The sequence below is a fragment of the Heliangelus exortis genome, chromosome 5 (assembly GCF_036169615.1).
Source record: "Heliangelus exortis chromosome 5, bHelExo1.hap1, whole genome shotgun sequence".
Classification (NCBI taxonomy): Eukaryota; Metazoa; Chordata; class Aves; order Apodiformes; family Trochilidae; genus Heliangelus; species Heliangelus exortis.
The window spans coordinates 41,296,386-41,318,428 of NC_092426.1; the positions used below are offsets into that span (position 1 = coordinate 41,296,386).

The following is a 22,043-nucleotide window of genomic DNA, read 5'->3' on the forward strand; positions in this document are numbered from 1 at the left end:
GCTTCCCTGGGAAACCTGGCACAGGGGCTCAGCACAGAATCTTTAGCTTGGAAGAGACCTCCAAGCTCATCCAGCCCAACCTTGCACCAACACCACAGCCAACTCCTAACCCATGTCCTTAAGGACCAGCTCCAAATGCCTTTTCAAGGCCTCCAGGGATGGGGACTCCACCACCCTCAGCCCAAAGAATTTCTTCCTCATCTCCAACCTCCATCTCCCCTCTCCCACTTGGAAACCATTTCCCTTGTCCTCTCCCTACCCCCCCGTGTCCAAAGCCCTCCCCCAGCTTTCTTGGAGCCCCTTCAGATATTGGAAGGTTGCTCTGAGCTCCCCTGGGAGCCTCCTCTTCTCCAGGCTCAACAACCCCAATCCCTCAGCCTGGCTTCCCAGGGAGCTGCTCAGCCCTCTGAGCATTCCAGTGGCTCTGCTCTGGACACATTCCAGGAGTATTTTCCCCGTTTTCAGAGAGAAGCAGCACACAGCTCTCCATTTACACCTCAAGGGAAGGACACCAGGACTCCATTGCCCACCCTGCCCCAGGCTCAGTGATGGCAGCAGCCCCTCAGCTCTGCTCCTCCAGGATGCAGCTGCCTCCTCACAGTTCCCTTCTTCCCAGGAAGCAGATGATTCCAGCTCCTGCTCTGCCTTTCCCATTCAAACAAGGGACTGCAAACTCACCCCAACTCTTGCATGGAATCGTTGGCGAAAATGCTGATTTGGAGCAGAGTTGGGAAGACACAGGAATGGCACCACAGGGAAACCCAAACCCATCCTGACGTTATTTCCAAGAACCTGAACACCCATCACCTCAGTGAGATGAAATTCAGAAGTAATGCCAAGGCAATTTAGGGCAGAAAGTGACTCCTTGCTGCAGTCTGGAAAACAGCGTGGGAGTGGGAAGCAAACTGTGGGCACAGGGCAATGGAGTACAGTGAGCATCAGGTCCCACAACCACATGGACCACAGCTGCAGTGCCAAATGGGTAAACACAGCTCTTCCCAAAGACCTTCAGTGCTCAGAAAATTATCTAGAAATAACTCTTATTAATAGCTTAATTAATAGTTCTAATTAGCAGTTCACTCTGCGTTGCAGTGATTTTAAAATATCAGCGCCGTAAAATAGATAAGAGCCAGGAAAAGACATTAATAAAAGCTTTGGGGCTTTGGCAAGTAAAAGTACAGTAATTTAAATGCCATTATTATATATACACTAAAGGACAATCAGGTATTTGAATGAACAGGCAAAATTTTTAAGGATGTCTTCGGTCAGTTTTTCTTATCCCTAAGAAGGGGAAATGAAGAAAAGGAAAGGAGACCCATCTGGCTGGAATGGAAACCTTTATAAAAACAGTAGTAAAATCTAACTAACATAAAATACACAAAGTTCTACTTACCAAACTGTGCAAGCACCACAGCTCCAGTGCAAGTGTGATGGTCACAGGGGAGCAGAAGGACAGAGGAGACCTCCAGGGATGGCAGCCACTGAGGAAAGAGACATAGCCCCATCCAACTTCCCAGCTTATAGTGAGCATGATGGTTATGCTATGGAATGCCTCTGTTGGCCAGATTTATTACTATTATTTATTAGCACCTGGATAATCCCAACCTGCTAAAGAACACGACCCCTCCAAAAACCCCCACACCATGGTTGATCACAAACTAAACCAAAGTGTCTTGACCAACTTTGTTCTCAGAGGATCAGGTGCTGCAGTCTTCTGAAACTTGCAGCTTCCTTGAAAATTGAGTCTAGAATTCTATCTTGGTGAAAAAACAGGACAAAGGAACGAAACCAAAGGTAGAGAGTGAATTCCATTTTATTTGCCTTATAAAGTCAAGAACATACAGACTGTTTAGTCCAATCCTTCCACATCAGATCCAGAGCAAACCAAGCTCTTACAGAACTTCACACCACTGACTTCACCATCCCTGTTCCAAAAAATTAAGAAAGCTATGGAATAGGATCTGCATCTCATATTTGATCAGCACCATTGCATCGGTATTCAGGTTTTTTCAATGTACAGAAAGGTTAGCCCCAAATCATGTCTCAGTAGAACGTATTTTACTTCAAAATCAGAGCTTGAAATTATTATTTCAAGGACAGAAAACAACCTCCACTCTTCAGCCACAGGAGGTCACCACAGAAAACATTGGTAGCCTGCTTGCAATTTGATTTTATGTTGATAAAAAGGACTGTTAGATGCCAAAGTCTTTTTTTATTAAAAGAGTACACAAATACTGACAACAGCAGTGCAGGGTTCTCATATAATCTGATTCCTGTATCTCCTGGAGTTGGGTAATTTCATCCTCACTGGAGCATCCGATTTCAGAACAGAACCATGAAACTAATCGGTTAATTTGAACACAAATTAAAAAGAATTTTAAATTTTTCTACATTTAGAGAAGTTCTCATTTTTAAAGGTGTCTCAAATATTCAGGATTCACATTTCAAAGGGTCTCACCAAAAACCAGACTGATACATTACCTCAAAAAGAATTTAAACATCGTTGCTAACAAGGAGAATAACTCATTTCAAGCTCTGCATTTAAAGTGCCCATAATCTTTTACATAGCAACCAGCAAAAAACAAAACTTGTGACATTTATCTACATTGTGTTACCACCACCTATTACAAAGAGCAGGCACTGAACTTTTAAAAATGTTATTATGAATCGTAAAGATTACATATTACTGAAAAGTTAGAATCCATACTCAAGAACCAAGGAATTTTAATACTTTCTGCAATGTGGCTTTATGTATATATTTATAGATGAGCAATTACACTCATTCTGGGGTTTGGTCCATTTCCCTGAAGTTCCTAACCAAAAACCACACTGGACTGTGCAAGCAGGGGAGCAGTTGTGAGCTGGCTGAAAATACAGAATCCTTGCAAGTACCCAAAACCTGAGCTGGAAGAAAGTTACACTCTGTCAACAGTGCTAGGTTACCTTTTAAAATAAATATGCTTCCTTCCCACTCCTCCCCACACGTCCAGAAATAGGCAAGAACTACTATTTTTCTGACTTACCCATGTGCAGAATACATAGATGTGATGGCCACAACACCCTGATCAAGTCCTTGTAAGTACTTCTTAGTCCAAAGCACTTCCCACCCCCAATAACAGCTATAAACAAATAAAGCCTATTTTTTAATCAATATTAGAAGTTAAAGGTCCTGTTTCACCTGTGTCTTCAGCACATGAATGTTTTGTTTGTTAGACCTAGGATTGAAGACTTTGGGAACTACTTGATGCTGCAGCGTGGGCATGGAACCTACAGGAGCCCCAGGTTTCTGAGATCAAGTTGCCTCTGACTTATTTCTCCTTCATTTTTTTCAAGTAACGAGCCCGTATTTGCTTGTTTGTTTTCATGAGAAAATTAATGACAGAAGGTGTAGGTAGAAGAGAAAAGATCCATGCCTAAAAAAGATAAAAAAAAACGTGAGGGAGGGGGGAAAGTCTCAGCTTTTTACATCTCGTACTAGGCAAGACTGAACAGCTACCAGCACACACAAGTATTACCAAATTATGATTAGAAGCTGATAAAAATATACTCTATATTAAAAATAATTCAAATAATCATAGAATGGGTTGGATTGGAATGTTTCTTAAAGACCATCAAGTTCCAACCTCCTGCATGGGCAAGGACACCTCCCACCAACCCAAGCCCCGAGCCCCATCCCACCTGGCCTTGAATGAAGGCTTAATAAACACATACAAAGGATATTCCAGATTTTCCAAGGTGACTTACCATGAGGGCATGGGGCAGGCACCCGTTGGTCTGGGACTGCAGACCCACTGTGCCCAAGGCAGCTCTGACATAGGTTTCAGGAGTGGGCTTATCAAAGGTTGCCTTGCGGATTTTGGAGAGTTTTGTTACCACATAATATGGTAGAACACTCTGCACAGAGGGAAAGGTCATGTTAAGCAGAGAATGCTTTCAGATTAACTCACAGATCCTTCCAGAAAGGAAAATCCTTGGAAATCAGGGAGCCTGCCTACTGAATTCCAGCTCTAGCAGCCTTCTTTGTGACTCTCGTAAGATCACAGTGAACAATATCCAAAGTATTTTAAATTGGGAATCTTGTGGGACACATTTGGAGTGGGAAGGGTAGATCAGTGGTCTGCTGACACTCAGCATCCCCAGGTGGGGCCCTAAAAAAACTGCTCTTGCAATGCTGAAAAACCCTTTCTTAACATTTGTGAGTCCAAACTCCATTTCAGCTTTTTCACAGAAAATGCAGTGTTATTTCTTTGGAGTAAACTCCCCATGTGGGCTTGGGAAGGAGGTGCAGAACCCAGGATGGGGATTTTATACTTGAGTAACAAGTATAGTTTGGCACCTGTACAGAACCACAAGGCAGAAGGAAAGGGAACAACATCAGGAGACCTGGGACACGAAGCTGTTAACTGCACAGGAGGGCTTGGAGGAAGGAGCAGCAATCAGGACCACAGGGGAAGACCTCAAGGACACAAGGAATGAATCCTGGCACTATGGAAATGAATCCTGGCAAAAGGAATCCTGGCATAATGGAAAAGGAAGCAGCATGGGTATGGGTTGAGAGAGACACTGAGGATCCAAACCCACATGCCAGCTATCTCCTTCACTAGAGAAGGAAAGGGAATGCATGCACACTGGGGAAAAAAAAAAAAATCTTCTTTCCTCTAGTCACGGATTTAGCCTTGCTTTCAACTTTTCCTCAATGATGGCCTCGAAAAAAATGGAATCACAAAGCACTGGTCTAGAGCCACTCATCCAGATATTGTCACACCACATCTCCCCAGCTTTGAGAGGCTGGAACCTCACCTCTTGGACAAGGAGCTCCTAAAACATTGGCAGCTGACTCGTGGCTCTGTTAGTGATTCCATTCCCACAGCAGGGAGCTCTGAGGTCTCAGAGAAGTGTGTGTCCACTTAGGCAGCACAAAAGGATCTCAAAAGGAGAGTATCATCTCAAAACTCAGTGTATTTGGGCAAGTTACCATTTGGGAACTTTTTTCCCCTGTGACAGCATCTTACAGAACACTGAGCACATGTGCTTGACCTCAGAAACATCAACCTCACTATCACGCTCTCACAAGCCTAGCACAAGGGGAAAAGGAGCACTTGAACCCTCACTGACTATTTATCTGTGTGTATTTCAACAGCACTTTGACCACCACAAATAGAAAAATTAATATGTCTGCCTGTTCCTTCCCCTTAGAACATGGAAAGTGTGCACTTCTCTCTATAAAGAGGGCTTTCAAAAATATACTTTCAAATGGAGAGGGAAAAAAATGGAGATCTACATTCTAGAAGTATGAACAGTTGGTATTGCCTTCAAGTCACCAAAAGATACAAATGCTTGGATAAGAAAACTACTGATTCTGTTACCATAACAGCACAGGTACCTAAGCCTCAGTCCCAGAATGTCAACCATTTTCAGATTACATTTCTATACTGAAACTCTAGCTTAGTGTTTTTCAAAAGAAAACAATTCTAGTCACCAATTCAAAAAACAATTCATCACCACACAGAGTGGCAAGATAGAGTTAAGATTTATTTTCTGTCTTGCTCTCCTCTGAAGACACCTCAGGAGGGAACTGCATCACCCAGCTCAGGCACTGCACAGCACCAAGGGGCAAACACTTGTGCAGGGGGATATTTGAAAAAGCAACCAGACATTAGCACTGCTTGATCCCCAGGCTTCACAGCACACAGAACAGGTTTGGTTTGGTTTTTTTTTTTTCCTCTCTTCTTTGCTTTCCTTTCAGCCTGACAGAGCACTTAAGCCAAAGTTGGGGAGGAGGACACTGCCTGCTTAGAATTGCCCATAGGAACACCACATCTCAAATATGTGACATTTCTTTCTCCTGCAAGCATCTGTCTCTAAATAACATCAAGGTAACAGCAGCTTCACCTGAGAAAACACCAGAAAAAGAGCTTAGAAACAATAACACAACACACACACAGCTCCCCACACCCAGGCTCTATTGCCACTGAAGCTGTGTTGGTAGAATCTGTGCTTTACAGTTTGCAATAGGCTTGAGCAGGAAGGAAAACTTACTGGGAGGCTTCATATTATTGATGTAGAAAAGAAAAATACTCTTTATCAGTTCCTCCAGTCTCATTTGGAGACTGTGCCCACAGATTGAGGGGAGGGTGATGCTGCACAGAGATGAAATGGGTCAAAAGAACAGCTCTCTGGTAATGAAATGAAATCTGCAGGTGATACAACTTGAACCACATTGGGGAGGCAGAATTAAGATAAAAGGGTAAAAGTGGAAAGTGTAACAAACTTGCAGCATGGTAAAAATTGACCTGATGCTGGAGGGTTTGGGGATGAAGCCAAGGAAAAGCTTGGAAAGCCCTGAGAGAAGAGAACGTGACAAGGAGGCACAGAACATTACAAGCTGCTCCATCTTAACCCACTTGAGAGCACACACCAAACACTCTCTGTGCTGAGCAGGTCCCTTTTTCAGGCATCCTTCAGTTCTGCACATGAGTTTAGACTTCTCAGAGTGTTAGGGCACAGTATCAAGCACTCTGAGAAGGTATATATATTATATATTATATATTAAATATTATATATTATATATATATTATAATCCCATCAGAAAACTAATGTTGTCTGTTCTCTCCTTGAGAAGTTCCCTAACAACAGGAGTTAGAATGCTTTCCTGCACCCCTCTGCTAGCTTTCTGTCCACTGCCAACAGTCCCCAAAAGCATCCTTTAAGATGTTGACTTAAAGGATTAAATCTAGGTTTAAATGAGGTTCCCATTAAAAGGTCAGTGAGTACATGGGAAGAGCTCCCAGTAAAACCAGCACCCAGAAATTGTCTTCTTGACACAAACCTCCCTCAGGAACTGGGACAGGATATTATGCCAGACAGCTGGAACTAAACATCTGGATGTTAAAATCCAGAGAAATTCTGGTTCTTGTTTTGCTAAGGATGCTTAAAGGAGAAAAGAAAAAATTTTAGGACATCAAAAGGCAACATAGCCTTGGTGACAACTTCTTTATGCTTTAGCCAGGAAGAAAGGCTGTGCTCTTAAGCTTAGGAATTACATCAAAAAGGGAGGGAACTTTGTGCCTTATTCCTCATAAGGTTTTTAAGAAGCACCATCCAGAACAGGGAAATGTCACAGTTCAGTCCTGGGCTGGCAACTGAAGGAATCACAGCTCCTCTCTAGTAATTCCTCTCCCCCCCTTATGGGGGATGAATGAGAGAGACTCAACTGAAAGAAAAATTAAACTGGGGGGAATCAAGACTCATTAGGGACTTGGAAAGCCAGTAGTACAATTAAATCAGTTCATTAGATAGAAAGGGGCTTTGAGGTTTTTGTTTGTTCCTTCTGCCACCCTTCCAAGAGCAGCTGATCCACTGCCCCTGCAGGGAATGGGATTGCTGCTGCCTTTTGAGGAGCTGCCCATGGAATCTCTGCAGAATTCCCTTCAGAAGTGCATTCCAGTAGGTTATGTTGTGTAAAGATGTATTCTAGGGGTGCACAGAGTTTGGGGGAATATTTTAGAGGTTCAGTTACCACCACCAGCTTAAAAAACAAAAAAAACCAAAAAAAAAAACCAAAAAAAAAGCCCAAACCAAATTAAAAAACCTCCAAAGCAAACCAAAAAAATCCAAAAAACCAAAACCAAACCAACAAAAAAAAATCCCCAAACCCCCAAACCAAAAAACCCAGAAACACCAGAACTAACCAACCAAAAAAAACCCCAAAAAACAAACCCCAAAAAAACCAAAACCAAACCAAAAAAGACCCCCCAAACCAAACAAAAAAAACCCCAAAAACAAAACCCCAAAACACCAAACCAAACAAAAAACCCCCAAAAAACAAAACAAAAACAAAAAAGAACCCCAAAGAAAACCCAAAAAACCAAAACCCAAAACCACCAAACCAAACAAACCCAGAAAACCAAACCAAAACCAAAACAAAAAAAAACAAGCCAACAAAAAACCCCCAAACAAAAAAAAAACCCCCAAAACCCCAAAAACACGAAACCAAAAAAAAAAAAACCCAAAAAACCAAGCCAAAACCAAACCAAAAAAAACCAACCCGAAACCAACCAAAAAAAACCCCAAAAAACCAAAACCAAACAAAAAAACCCCAAAAAAGCAAACCAAAACCAAAATAAAAAAACCCCCAAACCAGCAATAAAAAAACCCAAAAAACCAAAACCCAAAACCACCAACCCAAAAAAACCCCAAAAAAATCAAACCACACCCCCTGTCTTTCTCCTTGCCTCAAGTCCTACCATTTCAGAGCAACTCAAGCAAACTACTGGGATCAGAGGCAACCCTCACCCTTAACCCATGTCACACCCTCCTGAATAAGAGAATATTCTGATTTTTTTGTTACCAAGCCACCCGGGTTGCTGTGGTTACCGGGCTGCCATGGAACCAAGCACTCACCTGCACAATGATGCCCTTGCTCTTGTATTCTGCATGGAGGCCCCTGGAGAAATAATCCACAAAAGCCTGGAGAGGAAAAGATGCAGCTTGGTTCAGATGAAAAGGGAAACTCTTGAAGTTTGGATGTTTTTATTGCTATTTATAGCTCCTGTTTTCAAAGGGAAAAAAGCTTAGGTTGTCAGAGAAAGTTTGGATATTAGAGGAATGCCACCTGAGTAGAAGGCCTCTGCTTATAAAGCATTTTTACAGAAGGCTCATAGCAACAAATCAAAATATTTCTTCATTTAGGAGGAAAAGGGATTAATTAGCTACATAAGGCCTAGTTAAAAAAAAAAAAATAAAGACTTTGTATGCTCACACTGCCCACTGCTTATGTCAGACACTTAGAATTGCTTTTTAAAGAGTGATTTAAGGAGGTTTCTATTGGGCATGGTTAGTGTTTAAATATTTTGTCTTCTGCATTTATATTTTAAGAAATGCCTCCCTATGTGGTGCTGCTTCCTACTCCTGAAGTCCACTTACCAGGTTCTCCCCCAGGCTTCTAGAACTTGTAGATATTAAAAAGTATTAAAAGATATTAAAAGGGCTTAAAAGGTGGATGCCACTTCATGCCCTCAGGATATCCCTGGATCTGATACAGCCACCTCCACAATCACAACAGGAAAGTTTTGTCCTAATAACCCCAGTACTGTCCTAATAACCCCAGTACTGTCCTAATAACCCAAGTATTGTCCTAAGAACCCAGCTACTGTCCTAAGAAGCCAGCTACTGTCCTAAGAACCCAGGTATTGTCCTAAGAACCCAGGTATTGTCCTAAGAACCCAAGTATTGTCTTAATAACCCAAGTATTGTCCTAATAATCCAGGTATTGTCCTAATAACCCAAGTACTGTTCTAATAACCCCAGTATTGTCCTAATAACCCAGGTATTGTCCTAATAACCGCAGTATTGTCCTAATAACCCCAGTATTGTCCTAAGAACCCCAGTATTGTCCTAAGAACCCCAGTATTGTCCTAATAACCCCAGTATTGTCCTAATAACCCAAGGCTCTCCATCAGTTCAAACCAGCAGAGATTCCCCCTCCCCAGGTTCTTCCCAACCACCTTTCCACTTTTCCCTCCTGCAGTCCCGTGAGACAAAACACCAGGTTTTCCTGTGGTTCCCTGTTTTAGTGAAATAATAGAGCCAAGCAGGATGAATGGAGTCACTTCAGCTGAAGGAATTAAACCCATCTTATCCATGTAATTCAAGTCCCTAAGAAGCATTTGCTTCAGCCCAGGTTCAAAGAGAAAACTCCAGCATCTGCTTTGAGGTCTTTGCATGCTGACCACATGTCCTGGTTTGGGCCAGGATAAAGGGGATTTTCTGTCTTGTACTTTTCCTTTCAGCTCAGTCTCTTGTCAGTAGCTGCACTGCTGAAATGAACAGCAAGTTTCCCAGTGTCTGCTTCTGGGACTGATCCCACTCCATGGTTATAGTTACAGCAGAGCCAAGGCCACTGCTCAGCTCTGAGGAACATTTTGCCCTCCAGAAGGAATAAAGAGGTCCCACCTGCAGCCTCCTTTGGGGAGAAACGGACAAGAGAGATGCCAGAACTGACCAAACAGAGTATTCCATCCCATACACCTCATACTCAGGATAAATTTGAGGCATCACGAGGGCCAAGCTTCCAGTTTCCAGCTTCCTGCCCTTCCTGCTTCCCTTTCTTCACCCATTCCCTGTTTCCTTTGGCATCCTGGGATGATTCCATCCATTCCTCTGCCTGTGCTCCTGATCCATTCCAGCCTGAATCTGTGTGTTCCTGCCTCCAGCTCCCAACTGCTGCCAACTCCAGGATTCCAGCCTGGACTTTCCCAGGGCTGCCCTGCAGCCTCGGTGGTGATGTGAGAGTTACTGGGGGAAAAAGGGGGAAGGAACGTGGTATCCATCTTCCTGTATATTTGTATATATTCAGTAATTTTTCCTATTTATCATTATTGTTTCATTAATGCTGTGTAGTTTAGTTTCCAACCCATCAGTCTCTCTCCCTTATTCTCTCTCCTTTCTTTATCAGGGAGGAGAGAGAGATGAATAGAGAGCATCTGGCACTTGGTTTAATTGCTGGGCCAGTGTTAAACCCTGACACCACATCACTGGATTCACAAAAGTCCCAGCTGAAACCAGTGCTCAAAGCTTTTTTCCAGTGCTGGTTTTCCTGCTGAGGTCACCCCACAGAACACAGAACACAAGGAGCAAAAGAAACTCCCACACTGCTGGGCTATTTCTACACTTTCCTGAGCACACACAAGATCCACAAGAGCACTAAATTTTGCTGTGTAGCAGGTAGATTCCTTTTTTTTTTTTTTTACTGCAGAGCATATCATTGATGTATTAAAATAAATTAGTAGCTACATTGACGTATAAGCTTTTGATCATGCAAATTTCTAACTATTTCTACATGGCAGAGTCCTGAAATCAATTACTGCTCCAAAATATATGGAAAAAAGAGAGCATCCTCTCTACTTGTGACAGAGGTTGCAATACAGAGAGTGTTCATGAGAAGCAAAGGCAACTTCCAGCATCCAGACACACTTTGGAGCTTTTCTACTCAAAGATTTTATTCAAGATGAAGTGGGTTTCCTACCTCCAGAACACTCTCTAATTGAGCATCCCCTGATGGAGGTAACCCCTGCATAAAGAAAACTACTTCTTGGATATCCAGTAACAAACCAAAATACTAAGGGTGTGGTTGGGAAGGAAAAAAATCATCAGTATTAATTTCTCATCAATATTAATGCAGGTAAGCCTGTTAAAACCAGGGCTGATAGCTTGAAAAGTGCCTCCCTTCCTATTGTGGGAGAGGGAATTCTCCATGGGAAGGTTAGAGAGTTGGGCTGCTACTGATAATTGGCAAAACCCATTAACTTAGACCTGAAGGATACTGTGCTTAAAGTCCTTCTATATAGAGGAGGTAAAAAAACCCCTAGAAATTGCAGATAGAGTTTTTTATGGCTACATTAGGGGAGTCACATTCATGCTCACTAATTTTGCTGTGGTAGATGAGCAGTGCTGAGAATCAGCAGATTATTTAACCTGTGAGTTTCTTAGGGGGAGGGAATAGTTGGGATTCTTATTGCCAAAGCAGTGTAATGAATATCATCACTGAGCTCAGCAGCCCAATTCCTTCCCTAAAGCTGAAGGCACTGCCACACCAAAAAGTGACTTTTTGTAGTAAAACAAAGAACCGTGTTCTCAGGAAGCAGCTATTTCAAGAGCAAATTTTATCAGCTAAAATTAATTCAAGCTTTCATGATTTCTAAACTTGAATATTCCCTCCTTTAGAATTAATAAAGCAGTGTGCATCAATTCCTTTCTGGGAATAAGAGTCTCAAGGAAACACAGGTCTGTTCTAACATGAATGACACCACTGAAGGTTTCTTCATCACATCAGGGTTCTCCCTAGGCTCAGAAATCCTTGGAGTACTTCAGGAAATTACCAGGGGTGCCTGAAAAAGTTGCAGTGAGTGCCAGTGCTGCTATATTAGCAGATAAATGTCTCCTTCATTTAGTTTTGTCATTTATACTTCAGTTCCATACTGTGCATCCACATTCTGTGCTTTACAGCATTACCTGGAGACATTTTAGGGGATTACTTTAGAAGACCCTGTAAGTATCCTCTGGGAAAAAAAAAAAAAAAAAAAGCTCGGATGTAGAAAGACAAAATTGTCCAAGTGCCACAAAGAGAAAGCAGAGCAGGTAAATTAAACCTGGAATGTGGATCTGGTGACTTCTGAAGTGGCAAACCAAAGCAGCCCACTGGGGAACAAGACAGGAAATTTCACTGGGAGTGTTTGGCTAAAATGAACTAAAATGAGCAAATGAGAGACAAAACCAAGGAGAAATAACAGAAGAGAAACATGAAACATGATGGGGTACCTAGGAGTAAAACCTAAGCTAGGAAAGGACATTAAGGGTAGCAGTGAAGGACCCTACAGGCACACCAGCTTCAAGAGGACTTTTGGAGAAATGGGAATCTGTTGATAGATTAGGGAGACAACCAAGGGAAAAAGGACAGAAAAAGGTGAAGGCTTTCAACACTTGTCTGGCCTTTGGCACATGCATGCACCAGCTTTGTTTAACCAAAGAGAAAGCAACAATTTAGGGACCACTCATAAAACCTCCATATGCTGAAATCCATGGAGCCAGATGGATTCTCTGGAGACCTGAAAGAACTCTGGGTGGATACAAACCTCCTGCCTACAATAGCTGGAAAACTACAGAAAATGGGGGAGTTCTCTGCCAGCTGGAAGAGGGATAACATATCCCACCTTGCAAAAGCAAGAATGACCCCCATCAGCTTTAACTCAGTTTGTGGAAAGATCATGGAGCCTCCTCTTGGAATTCACTTCCAAGCACAGAAATAGAATTAACAACAGCAAATCATGTTTGACCAACTACTTTGCTTTCTACAATGAGGTTGACTGGTTTTGTAGATGAGGGAAACATCTTTAATATATATAAAATATATGGATGTGTCTCTATGGATACATTTTTATATCAGTAAAGCTTCTGACACCATATTCTGCAGCAGATAGATGAACAAAGATAGATAGATAGATAGATAGATAGAAAGATAGAAAGATAGAAAGATAGAAAGATAGAAAGATAGAAAGATAGAAAGATAGATAGAAAGATAGAAAGATAGAAAGATAGAAAGATAGATAGAAAGAAAGATAGATAGATAGAAAGATAGATAGATAGATAGATAGATAGATAGATAGATAGATAGATAGATAGAATGACAGAAAGACAGATAGAAAGATAGAAAGAAAGATAGAAAGAAAGATAGAAAGAAAGATAGAAAGAAAGATAGAAAGAAAGATAGAAAGAAAGATAGAAAGAAAGATAGAAAGATAGAAAGAAAGATAGAAAGAAAGATAGAAAGAAAGATAGAAAGAAAGATAGAAAGATAGAAAGCACAAAGTGCTGGCCAGGCTGAACCAGCAGGCTCAAAGGGCCCTGATCAATAATTGCCACCTGGCTGATAACCACAGAGGACCCTACAGACCAGTAGAGAGGTCCAGATTTGTCAGGACCTCCTATCAGCAACTTCAGATGATGACACAGAGCCCACCCTCAGCATATCTGCAGCTGCCATCAGTGGAGCAGCTGACACACCAGGCTCCAGTCCAGAACAGCCCTGATAAACTTGATTATTTTTCAGCACCATGAGATGTCTTGACTGGCAGAGAGCAAAGGGCAAAGTTCTGCATAAAGAGGGGGATAAAGCCATGCCTTAATTCTGTCTGGGTAGCAGCCCTGCTGCAAAGAACCTTGAATTTACAGCGGCTGTCAGGAAGAAGAAAGCCAATAATCCAGTCAAGAACATCAAATGACATCCTGGGCTACATTATCATAGAATTTTCAGGGTTGGAAGGGACCTTTAAGCTCATCCAGTTCCAAAAACCCTGTATGGGCAGGGACACCAGCTCAGGTTGCTCAGAGCCCCATCCTGGGGCCTTAAAAACTTCCAGGGATGGATGGGGCTTCCACCACCTCTCTGGGCAACCTGTTCTAGGATGTATGGCCAGCTGGTCAAGGGAAGTTGAATATTTGGTAACAGTGAGCCCTAAAACTCTTTCCTTTCTCTTTCCTCAAATGCTGAACTTAAGGCAAGTAATTAAAAAGGAGGACAAAGATCCAAAGAGTCCTACTCCAATAAATATATACATATATATGATACACACCTTCAGTAAAATTAGGGAAAAAATTTCTAAGTCGAAAAAATGAAGTATTTTAAACTTATTCACTGTCCTCCCTCATCCTCATACTAAGCTTGGTAGACTACCATCCTTTAACATCTAAAAGTAGAATGCCTGATAGAAATTAGTAATTTTCATCCCAGTAAACCTTTGCAGTAAATTTTCCTCTTGACCTCCCAGCTTCCACTATTGGAAAAACCTGAAGTTAGACTCCAAGCACTTTTAGTTCACAAAAGCACCACTAGATGGACACCAAAACACTGAATTCCTCCAGCTTGTGTTTGACACTTGATTTCAGTGTGGAAAAGAACACTTACCTTGGTTGAGGAGTAAAGAGTCAGCAGTGGTGTTGGATACATCCCTGCAGCTGAGGCAATATTCAGGATTACCCCTTTGGATCTGAAAGCAAATGAAAATACAGTGCCATGAAACAAAGGAAATTTCTTGTATGCTGCAGAAAATGACTGCAAGCTGAAGGAAAACCTTTAGGATGCAACTGAGATGGAGATGTTTAAAAAAAACAACCAAATTCTGAAGTGCAATCTCCTAATATGACTTTAAGCACAACGTAAGGATTCAGCAAGGTTCATGAACAACTCCAGGATCATTATAGGAAGAGAATCAAAGCTTTATAGATATTTATACACACAGCCTGGGCTAAACTCTGCCAGACTGCCTGAGCAACACTGACACAAATCTAAAAAGCAACTTTTAAATCTTGGGCTAAGGCGACAGAAAAAGCAACACGAGTTTGTTGTACACTTTACACTTTGATAACCCATTTCACCTGCTAAATGGTACTTTTTGATGGATTCTCAAGACAGGAAACATCAGAATCTCTTGCTCAAAGGTTCAGAATCCACTGCTCCCCAAAGGAAACTACTGCTACAGAAGGTTCTCATATAACACATATAATACTCAGGGGATGACTACAGAAATCAAGAGTTGTTTTACAGTGGTGTTACCATAGCACTGGAGGTATTCCACAGGAAAGGTACCAGTCAGAAATTAGTTAAACCCAGTTGGTAACTGGTCACCAGTGCTGTTCCCCAGGGCTCAGTTTTGGGGCTGGTCCTGTCCAAAATCATCAGTGATCTAGATGAGGAACTGAGGGCTTCCTGAGCAAGTTTGGAGATGACCCCAAGCTGGGTGGGAATGTTGGTCTGCCTGAGGGTAGGAATACTCTGCAGAGGGACCTGGACAGGCTGGATCCATGGGCTGAGGTCCAAAAATGCCAAGTGCCAGGTCCTGCATTTGGGTCACAACAACCCCAGCAGCACCACAGGCTTGGGGAGGAGTGGCTGGAAAGGTACCAGCTGGAAAAGGACCTGGGGGTGCTGGGTGATCCCCAGCTGAATCTGAGCCAGCAGTGTGCCCAGGTGGCCAAGAGGGCCACCAGTATCCTGGCTTGTGTCAGGAGTGGTGTGGCCAGCAGGAGATGGGCAGTGATGCTGTCCCTGTGCTCAGGGTTCTGTTCTGGGCTCCTCACTCCAAGAAGGACATTGAGGAGCTGAGAGAGTCCAGAGAAGGGGAAGCAAGGTGGGGAAGGGTCTGGAGAACAAGTCCTGTGAGGAGAGAATGAGGGAAGTGGGAATGTTGAGTTTGGAGAAGAGGAGGCTGAGGGGAGAGCTCATTGCCCTCTGCAGCTCCCTGCAAGGAGGTTGTAGGGAGGGGGGTGTTGGGCTCTTCTCCCAGGTGGATAATGACAGGAGCAGAGGAAATGGTCTGAAGTGGCAGCAGGGGAGGTTTGGATGAGATCTGAGGAAGAATTTCTGTACTGAAAGAGTGGTCAGGCCCTGGGACAGCTGCCCAGGGAGCTGCTGGGGTCACCATCCCTTGAAGTCTTTAAAAAACATATAGATGAAGCACTTCAGGACAGGCTTTAGTGGGCATAGTGATATAAATATATATATATATGTGTGTGTATATATATACATATATTAGTATATATGTATATGGATATATATTTACACATATAAATCAAATTTATTTTACTGGGGGGTGGGTGAGTGAGGTGGGAGCTGATGTAGCTCAGTTTCTTATAACCCTATAGTAATTCAAACCAGTTTAGCCAAACCTACTGCTAAGAATGCTGTGTTTAGTGCAAACTGAGCACAACCACACTGCTCAGCTCCTCAGACTGACAAGTTTCTCATTTTTTTTCAGCCACAGATGCCCTGTGCAGCTGGGGCCACAATGGTTTCAGTAACCACCCTGAAAACAAATCAGAGGAGCTTCAGTAACCCTTAAAACTTAAACCAACTCTTTGAAAATTGTGACAATAGATTCAAACCAACAGGGCTTCTGCCGTGACATAAGTGTGAATTAAACCTGTAATTGATTGAACTCCAGAAATGAGATGGCTGAAGTGACAGAAAATAATCATTTCAGTCATTCAGGACTTCAAACACCTTGGCCAGATTTTGTGGGATTATTCAGGAGTTATCTGCTAGGCTTGGTTGGTAAAAGGAAGCAGTAAGATGGAGCAGAATATGTAGCACCAAGCAAACAAGACCACAAATCAGAAATGAATTTTCACGACAGCAACAGTGGATGCCAGAAGTTGTTCCTACCAAAACAGGTGGTGCTTGTGATATTTATTCATGAGCTCAAATGGGGATTAGCAGTGAAATGGGTATTCATGCAGTTTTTAAGAGATTACCAGATTGAAGAGTACTTTAAGGAACTTTGAGAGCTCAGACTGCTATGTGAACAGACTGGAAAATGGCAGATGAAAAAAAAAAAAAAATCAGTCTTAACAAAACCAACAACATGTACTCATGAAAATAAGATGAATTAATCAGAGACTTAGCTGGACTCTAAATCAGCTATCTGCTCCCTGAAAAATCTGAGCAAAGTCCACAGGGAGTTATTTTTTTGTGCTGCAGTCACCAAAACCAGCCAAAGAACAGGATGGTGGGAATGGCAGGGATGGATCTGCCACCACTGAAATCTTGGCTTGCAGTCTATGGAACACCCTTACCCCTCAAATACAGGACAGAAATATTAAGAGCCTGGTGACTTGAGAAAGAGGAAAAGGAGAAAAAAACCCAAACAGCCTTGAAACATTGATGAGGTGAAAAAATGGATTCAATTTAGCTATTTAAGAGACTATTAAGAACAGCTAAGATAAGAGTATACAGATTAATGAATGACAAAGATCAGTATCTTGATTTATCCTCTTAGAATACAAAAGAAAGATAACATTTATTTAAATTAAAGATTGAAAACTAGATCCAATAAAACAAAGTACTCTTTCCATATTCAGACTTGCTACAAAACTTTAAGAGGATTCAGCAAGGGGCAAAGATTTTACATGGACATGAGCATCTTGTCTGTAAAAAAAAGGTTTAGAAGAGAGGCTGGCAGCAAAGCAGAGGTCTTACTGCATCTGCCTAGACTGCAGCTTTCCAGCAGGAATCTTCTAGGTGCAAAATATCTAGATGATGATTTGGCCATGATCTAGGAGCAGTGAATGGTCTGAGCCAGTGCAGAATTCCCTCTTGGAAAGACAACAAAATGACAGCAGCTCCTCGCAGGAGCTCCACGTGTTGGTGCCTTGAAGCAGGCAATGGACCTCTGGGTTTTCTACTTTTTCTTTCTGAAGACAAAGAGTCCTAGCCTTAAAAGCTTCAAACCTTCAGTAAAAGTAAACTGTGTAGGGGGAAACACTTCTAATTACTCCAACTACAATTTTGCTTCTTAGAGGAAACGCAGAAATATTTTTAGGCAGAGATGCAGAACCACATGAGCATCAGCTCAACATACAGAAATTCTGGCTCCATCAGACACAACAATGCACTTTAAAAAATAAAGAAAATGGGTAAAGATGAAGAGAGCCAGTCCCACACCCTCACACCTCCCCATCATTTTACCTTAAGCAGCCCAGCACCAGGCAGGATATATTTAGCCATCCCTCTGTTGCTGTGGCAACCAGCTCCTGCTCCAGCTGCACACCAAGTGGAAAGAGCAAGCTTCCTCTGTAATGTAATTATGCACTTGCTACTTCCCTGGCAATAAATACCATACTTTGATATTTGTCTGGAAACAGTCAGCTGGTTCTTGTGGTTGTTTTCTTTTGTTCCCCAGGACACTGAGCCCTGAGTTTCAGGTCCCCGCATCTCCCACCTTAGATGGCAACCTGAAAACTTGCAGAGAACTGCTTGGTTAAGTGTAATATAGGGAGCTGCAGATTAAAATGTCACTTCAGGTGTTCAGAGCATGGGAGAGGAGCCACAGCAAAGAATCTATATGAATCTAAAAAGAATGTAAAAGAATCTTTACTAGAAGTGACCTTCATCTAATGCTGCTGTGCTTATTATTAATAAAAAGGAACAGACACACCAAGATGCACTTGTGTTTTCTCCTTACAGACCCAGATGCAAACCTTGTAAAGTTTTGCTCTATTTCTCTATTTGTCTTGAACTCTACTGCCATAAAACCAGCACTCCAATATGTGACTGTGCACACCGGGATGCTGTGGAGTCCTACACCATACCTACCTACTCAGGGCACTTCTTGAGCAAGTGAGGAATAATGATGGGATTTTTAGTTCAGTTTTATTCTCAGAGCCTGGAAAAGGGCTCTTTTTCCCACCCCATGGTCCCATCTGAAAATTTATGGCTGGCCCAAAGAGCAGCCAAGTAGAGGTAAGGTTGTTGATGGATTTGCTGGCCAGCCCTGTCCTCCTCTGCTTCCAGACCCTTAGCAGTGTTAAGATGCTCTGACTCTGCAAGAGCTGCCAGCTGCAGACATTGCTTCCCTGCACTGCAAACTCAACTGACTTCACATAACCAAACAGAAAATTGAAGCTTTTTCAGGTATTTTTCCCTGGGACAGAAACCAAGGTCTTCAAGTCAAATGAAGCAGTCATTCAAAGTAGCTGCTCACATACAAGAAAAAGTTCAAGATGTGCACTTTCTTTTTTAGCCACTATTCTAGCATTCTATTAGCCTTTTTTTTTTCCCCAAAACTTCTTGAAGAATCTCTTGAGATTGGTGAGGTGATCACATAGGAAACAGGGAAAGTGAGAAGAACCATGACATGGGGTGCTCAAGGGGAGGCAGAACCAGAAGTCAGCAGGATCCTGGTTTGCTGCCTTTCATGCAACTCATCTTACCCAGGTTAATACATAAAAAACATACACATGATTTGCTCTGAGTACACACCACTCTGTCCTAAGAAGAAACTGTAGAGTTCAAGTCTGCCAAGTGGACAACCACAGTGTTTCTTTAGAGAAAGAAGAAATTGAAGCAACAGATCGTTAGAGCTTCAAAGTTCATACAAAAATATAACCAAACCACGTCAAATCCTTAAAAATCAGAATGGTTGTCATGTTGGCATCTTCAGAGGGCAGTGGTATCACAAAAAGATCCCCTTTATCTATCAATAACTGTAGATGGGCAAGGAGTAACTTCTGAGTTAAAAAGCCTGAGTAGCTACCATCACTGTACTATAACATCATAGTCTGCTCCAACTTTACTGGAAAATATTACACCCCTGGCTCAGATCTCTTCCTTGGGTCTTCTTTGCTACCTGAAGTTTCTTTACATGAAATAAAAGTCCTTATCTCTTGGCTGTTTAACTAGAAATCTACATTTGCCATCACCCTGACATGCTGGACACTGAGACCCACACTGGCCCCCAGTTTGCACCCAGGAAGCAGCCTTGGTTTAGAGGTGAAACACTGGCTCTGAAACACTGAAACATCTGTGCAACACCTGGATAACCCAACCCCAGGCTGCAATGGAGACTCCCTGATAGTGGCATGCTAAAAAAATAATATTTTTCTCCTTTTGTTGAGTTTGGAGGTTTGCCCCATATCTGTGCTCCTCCTGCAGCAGTCATTTGGAGGAGATATTTTTGTGACTGTCACTCAGGGTTCTGGAGCTCAGACCTGACCATGGGCAACCCCAGCAAGGTGAAACAGAGGCAGCAAACAGCCTGGAGCATTGAACATCAGCTAAAAAACAGGCTGGAGAGACCACAGGGAACCTGCACACCTATGAGCATCACCCAGGAGCCAGCTGGGAAGTCAGCACACATCTTCCACAGCAACAGTGGTGTACATTAGCTCCAGTTTTAAAGAGCTGGTCTCCCAGTTTGACTTTTTGAAATGATCACAGACTTCCCTCAATATACCTCCTACTGTATATAATGAGAACGTGTTCTTTGCATCCATTTTACTTACAATGACTTAGAGAAATAGCCTCAAGAAGGTTATTCCCAGGAACTGTAACCACCCCCTCAGAATAGCAGGTTGTGGAGTTAGTTGCTGATGAGTCAGAGTGGCTTTTTAATTCTGTTCTAAAAGGAATCACCACAACAGTGGAGAAAAAGAGAGGAAAAAAAAAAAAATCAAAAGGGAATCGAGTGGAAAAGGCTTCCACCATCTGATGATTCATGCACCATCAGCCTGACTCACCCAGCATTACTCTGCCATTAAAACATGGAGACTGGGCTGATTAGTCACAGGACTGAATTTTTCAAGAAAGGATTCTCCCCTATAAATAATGATGACTTTGTCTGGCTAGTGCTGGTGTGACTCACCTTTCCAGCATGCCGGGCAGCACCAGCCGGGTCATCTGCAAAAAAAAAAAAAACAAAAAAAAAACATTGGTGATGGCTCAGAATGCAGGCACCACGAAGTCAGGACAGAGGGAAACCTCTTTTCCTCCCCGAAGCAGCTGCCACCCACTCCCTCCACCCCAACGGAGGCTCAGGGAACCAGAGACCATGCTTTGTGTAGGAGGTTTATTTTTATTCTACCTGGAGAAGTTGGCTCTGCTGAGCAGTGTGTGCACTGAGTCTGCTGAACCCAGGTTCCAGGGAGCAGCATCAGCACAAGAAGGGTAAATAAATCAAGCACAACTCTACCACATCCATGGCCTCTGAAGAACATTAAAATTTGGGGGAGGTTTAGGTTGGACATGAGAAAGAATTTCTTTCTGGAGAGGGTGCTCAGCCATTGGAATGGGCTGCCCAGGGAAGGGGTGGATTCTCCATCCCTGGAGATATTTCAAAAGAGCCTGGATGTGGCACTCAGTGCCATGGGCTGGGAACCACGGGGGGAGTGGAGCAAGGGTTGGACTTGATGAGCTCTGAGGTCCCTTCCAACCCAGCCCATTCTAGGATTCTATGATACCAGAGTACTACAGAACATGCCTGATCTTTCTCCCCAGCAAGCACACATCTTCCTCAGGAGTAGTAAAGATAAGATTCCTACATTATGGTACCTACAGAAAACATTTAAAACCCCCAAGATGTTTTTTTTTTTGCTGATTACACAGATGTTTTCACACTGAAGAACCAATACTCCCAGAAGGAAAGAAAGTCTGGCAAACCTCCCCACTGCTCTGGAAGCTTCACTGTGACTCGGAGCCATCTACTCACAACCTGGGTAAGGATTTTCCAGAGCAGTAATCCTAAAACAAGCTTCCCAGTGGCAAGACAGAGAAGCTCTGAGAAGGAAAACAAAACAAGCACTGATCCAAACTTGGAGGAATTTTCAGTTAATTTTCCTACCGATAATTACTATCTTAATATATTATTTAAATCCCTGATTTCTGCCTACAAGGAATTATGCTGTCCCAGTTCAGCTTCTGCCAAACCCTACCCCCTGCCCTCAACCAACCCTATTAATGGATGTGAAGTGACTGACACCAAAAACAGGACAAGAAAAAAAATTTTCACTACTTTTCACATCTTCCAAAGGGGTTCCAACCAAGTTCTTGAGAATACATAAAGGTGGAGGATAATGAAATACTAAAGGCACCACAATGTAGTGGTACTCCCTCTGACACCAAATCACCTTGATAGCTTAAAACATGAAACATTTGAGTACTGTGGGAGGAAAAACACACACACACACAAAAATAAATCAGCATATACAGGAGCACA

The 22,043-nt window shown here is 42.5% G+C and overlaps 1 protein-coding gene across 1 annotated transcript in view; it reads right to left on the bottom strand.

Annotated features, from left to right (window-relative positions):
* Nucleotides 1-1,795: 1,795 nt before the first annotated feature.
* The window catches only part of HSD17B12 (hydroxysteroid 17-beta dehydrogenase 12), an 85,270-nt gene continuing 65,022 nt past the window's right edge, over nt 1,796-22,043 (bottom strand). The window contains exons 7-11 of the mRNA XM_071744995.1: nt 20,694-20,728; nt 14,462-14,543; nt 8,404-8,469; nt 3,745-3,894; nt 1,796-3,413 (exon numbers count right to left, since the gene is read on the bottom strand). Of these exons, the coding sequence (XP_071601096.1) occupies nt 3,309-3,413; nt 3,745-3,894; nt 8,404-8,469; nt 14,462-14,543; nt 20,694-20,728 (438 nt within the window). The 3' untranslated portion in view covers nt 1,796-3,308. The remainder of the gene's footprint in view (nt 3,414-3,744; nt 3,895-8,403; nt 8,470-14,461; nt 14,544-20,693; nt 20,729-22,043) is intronic.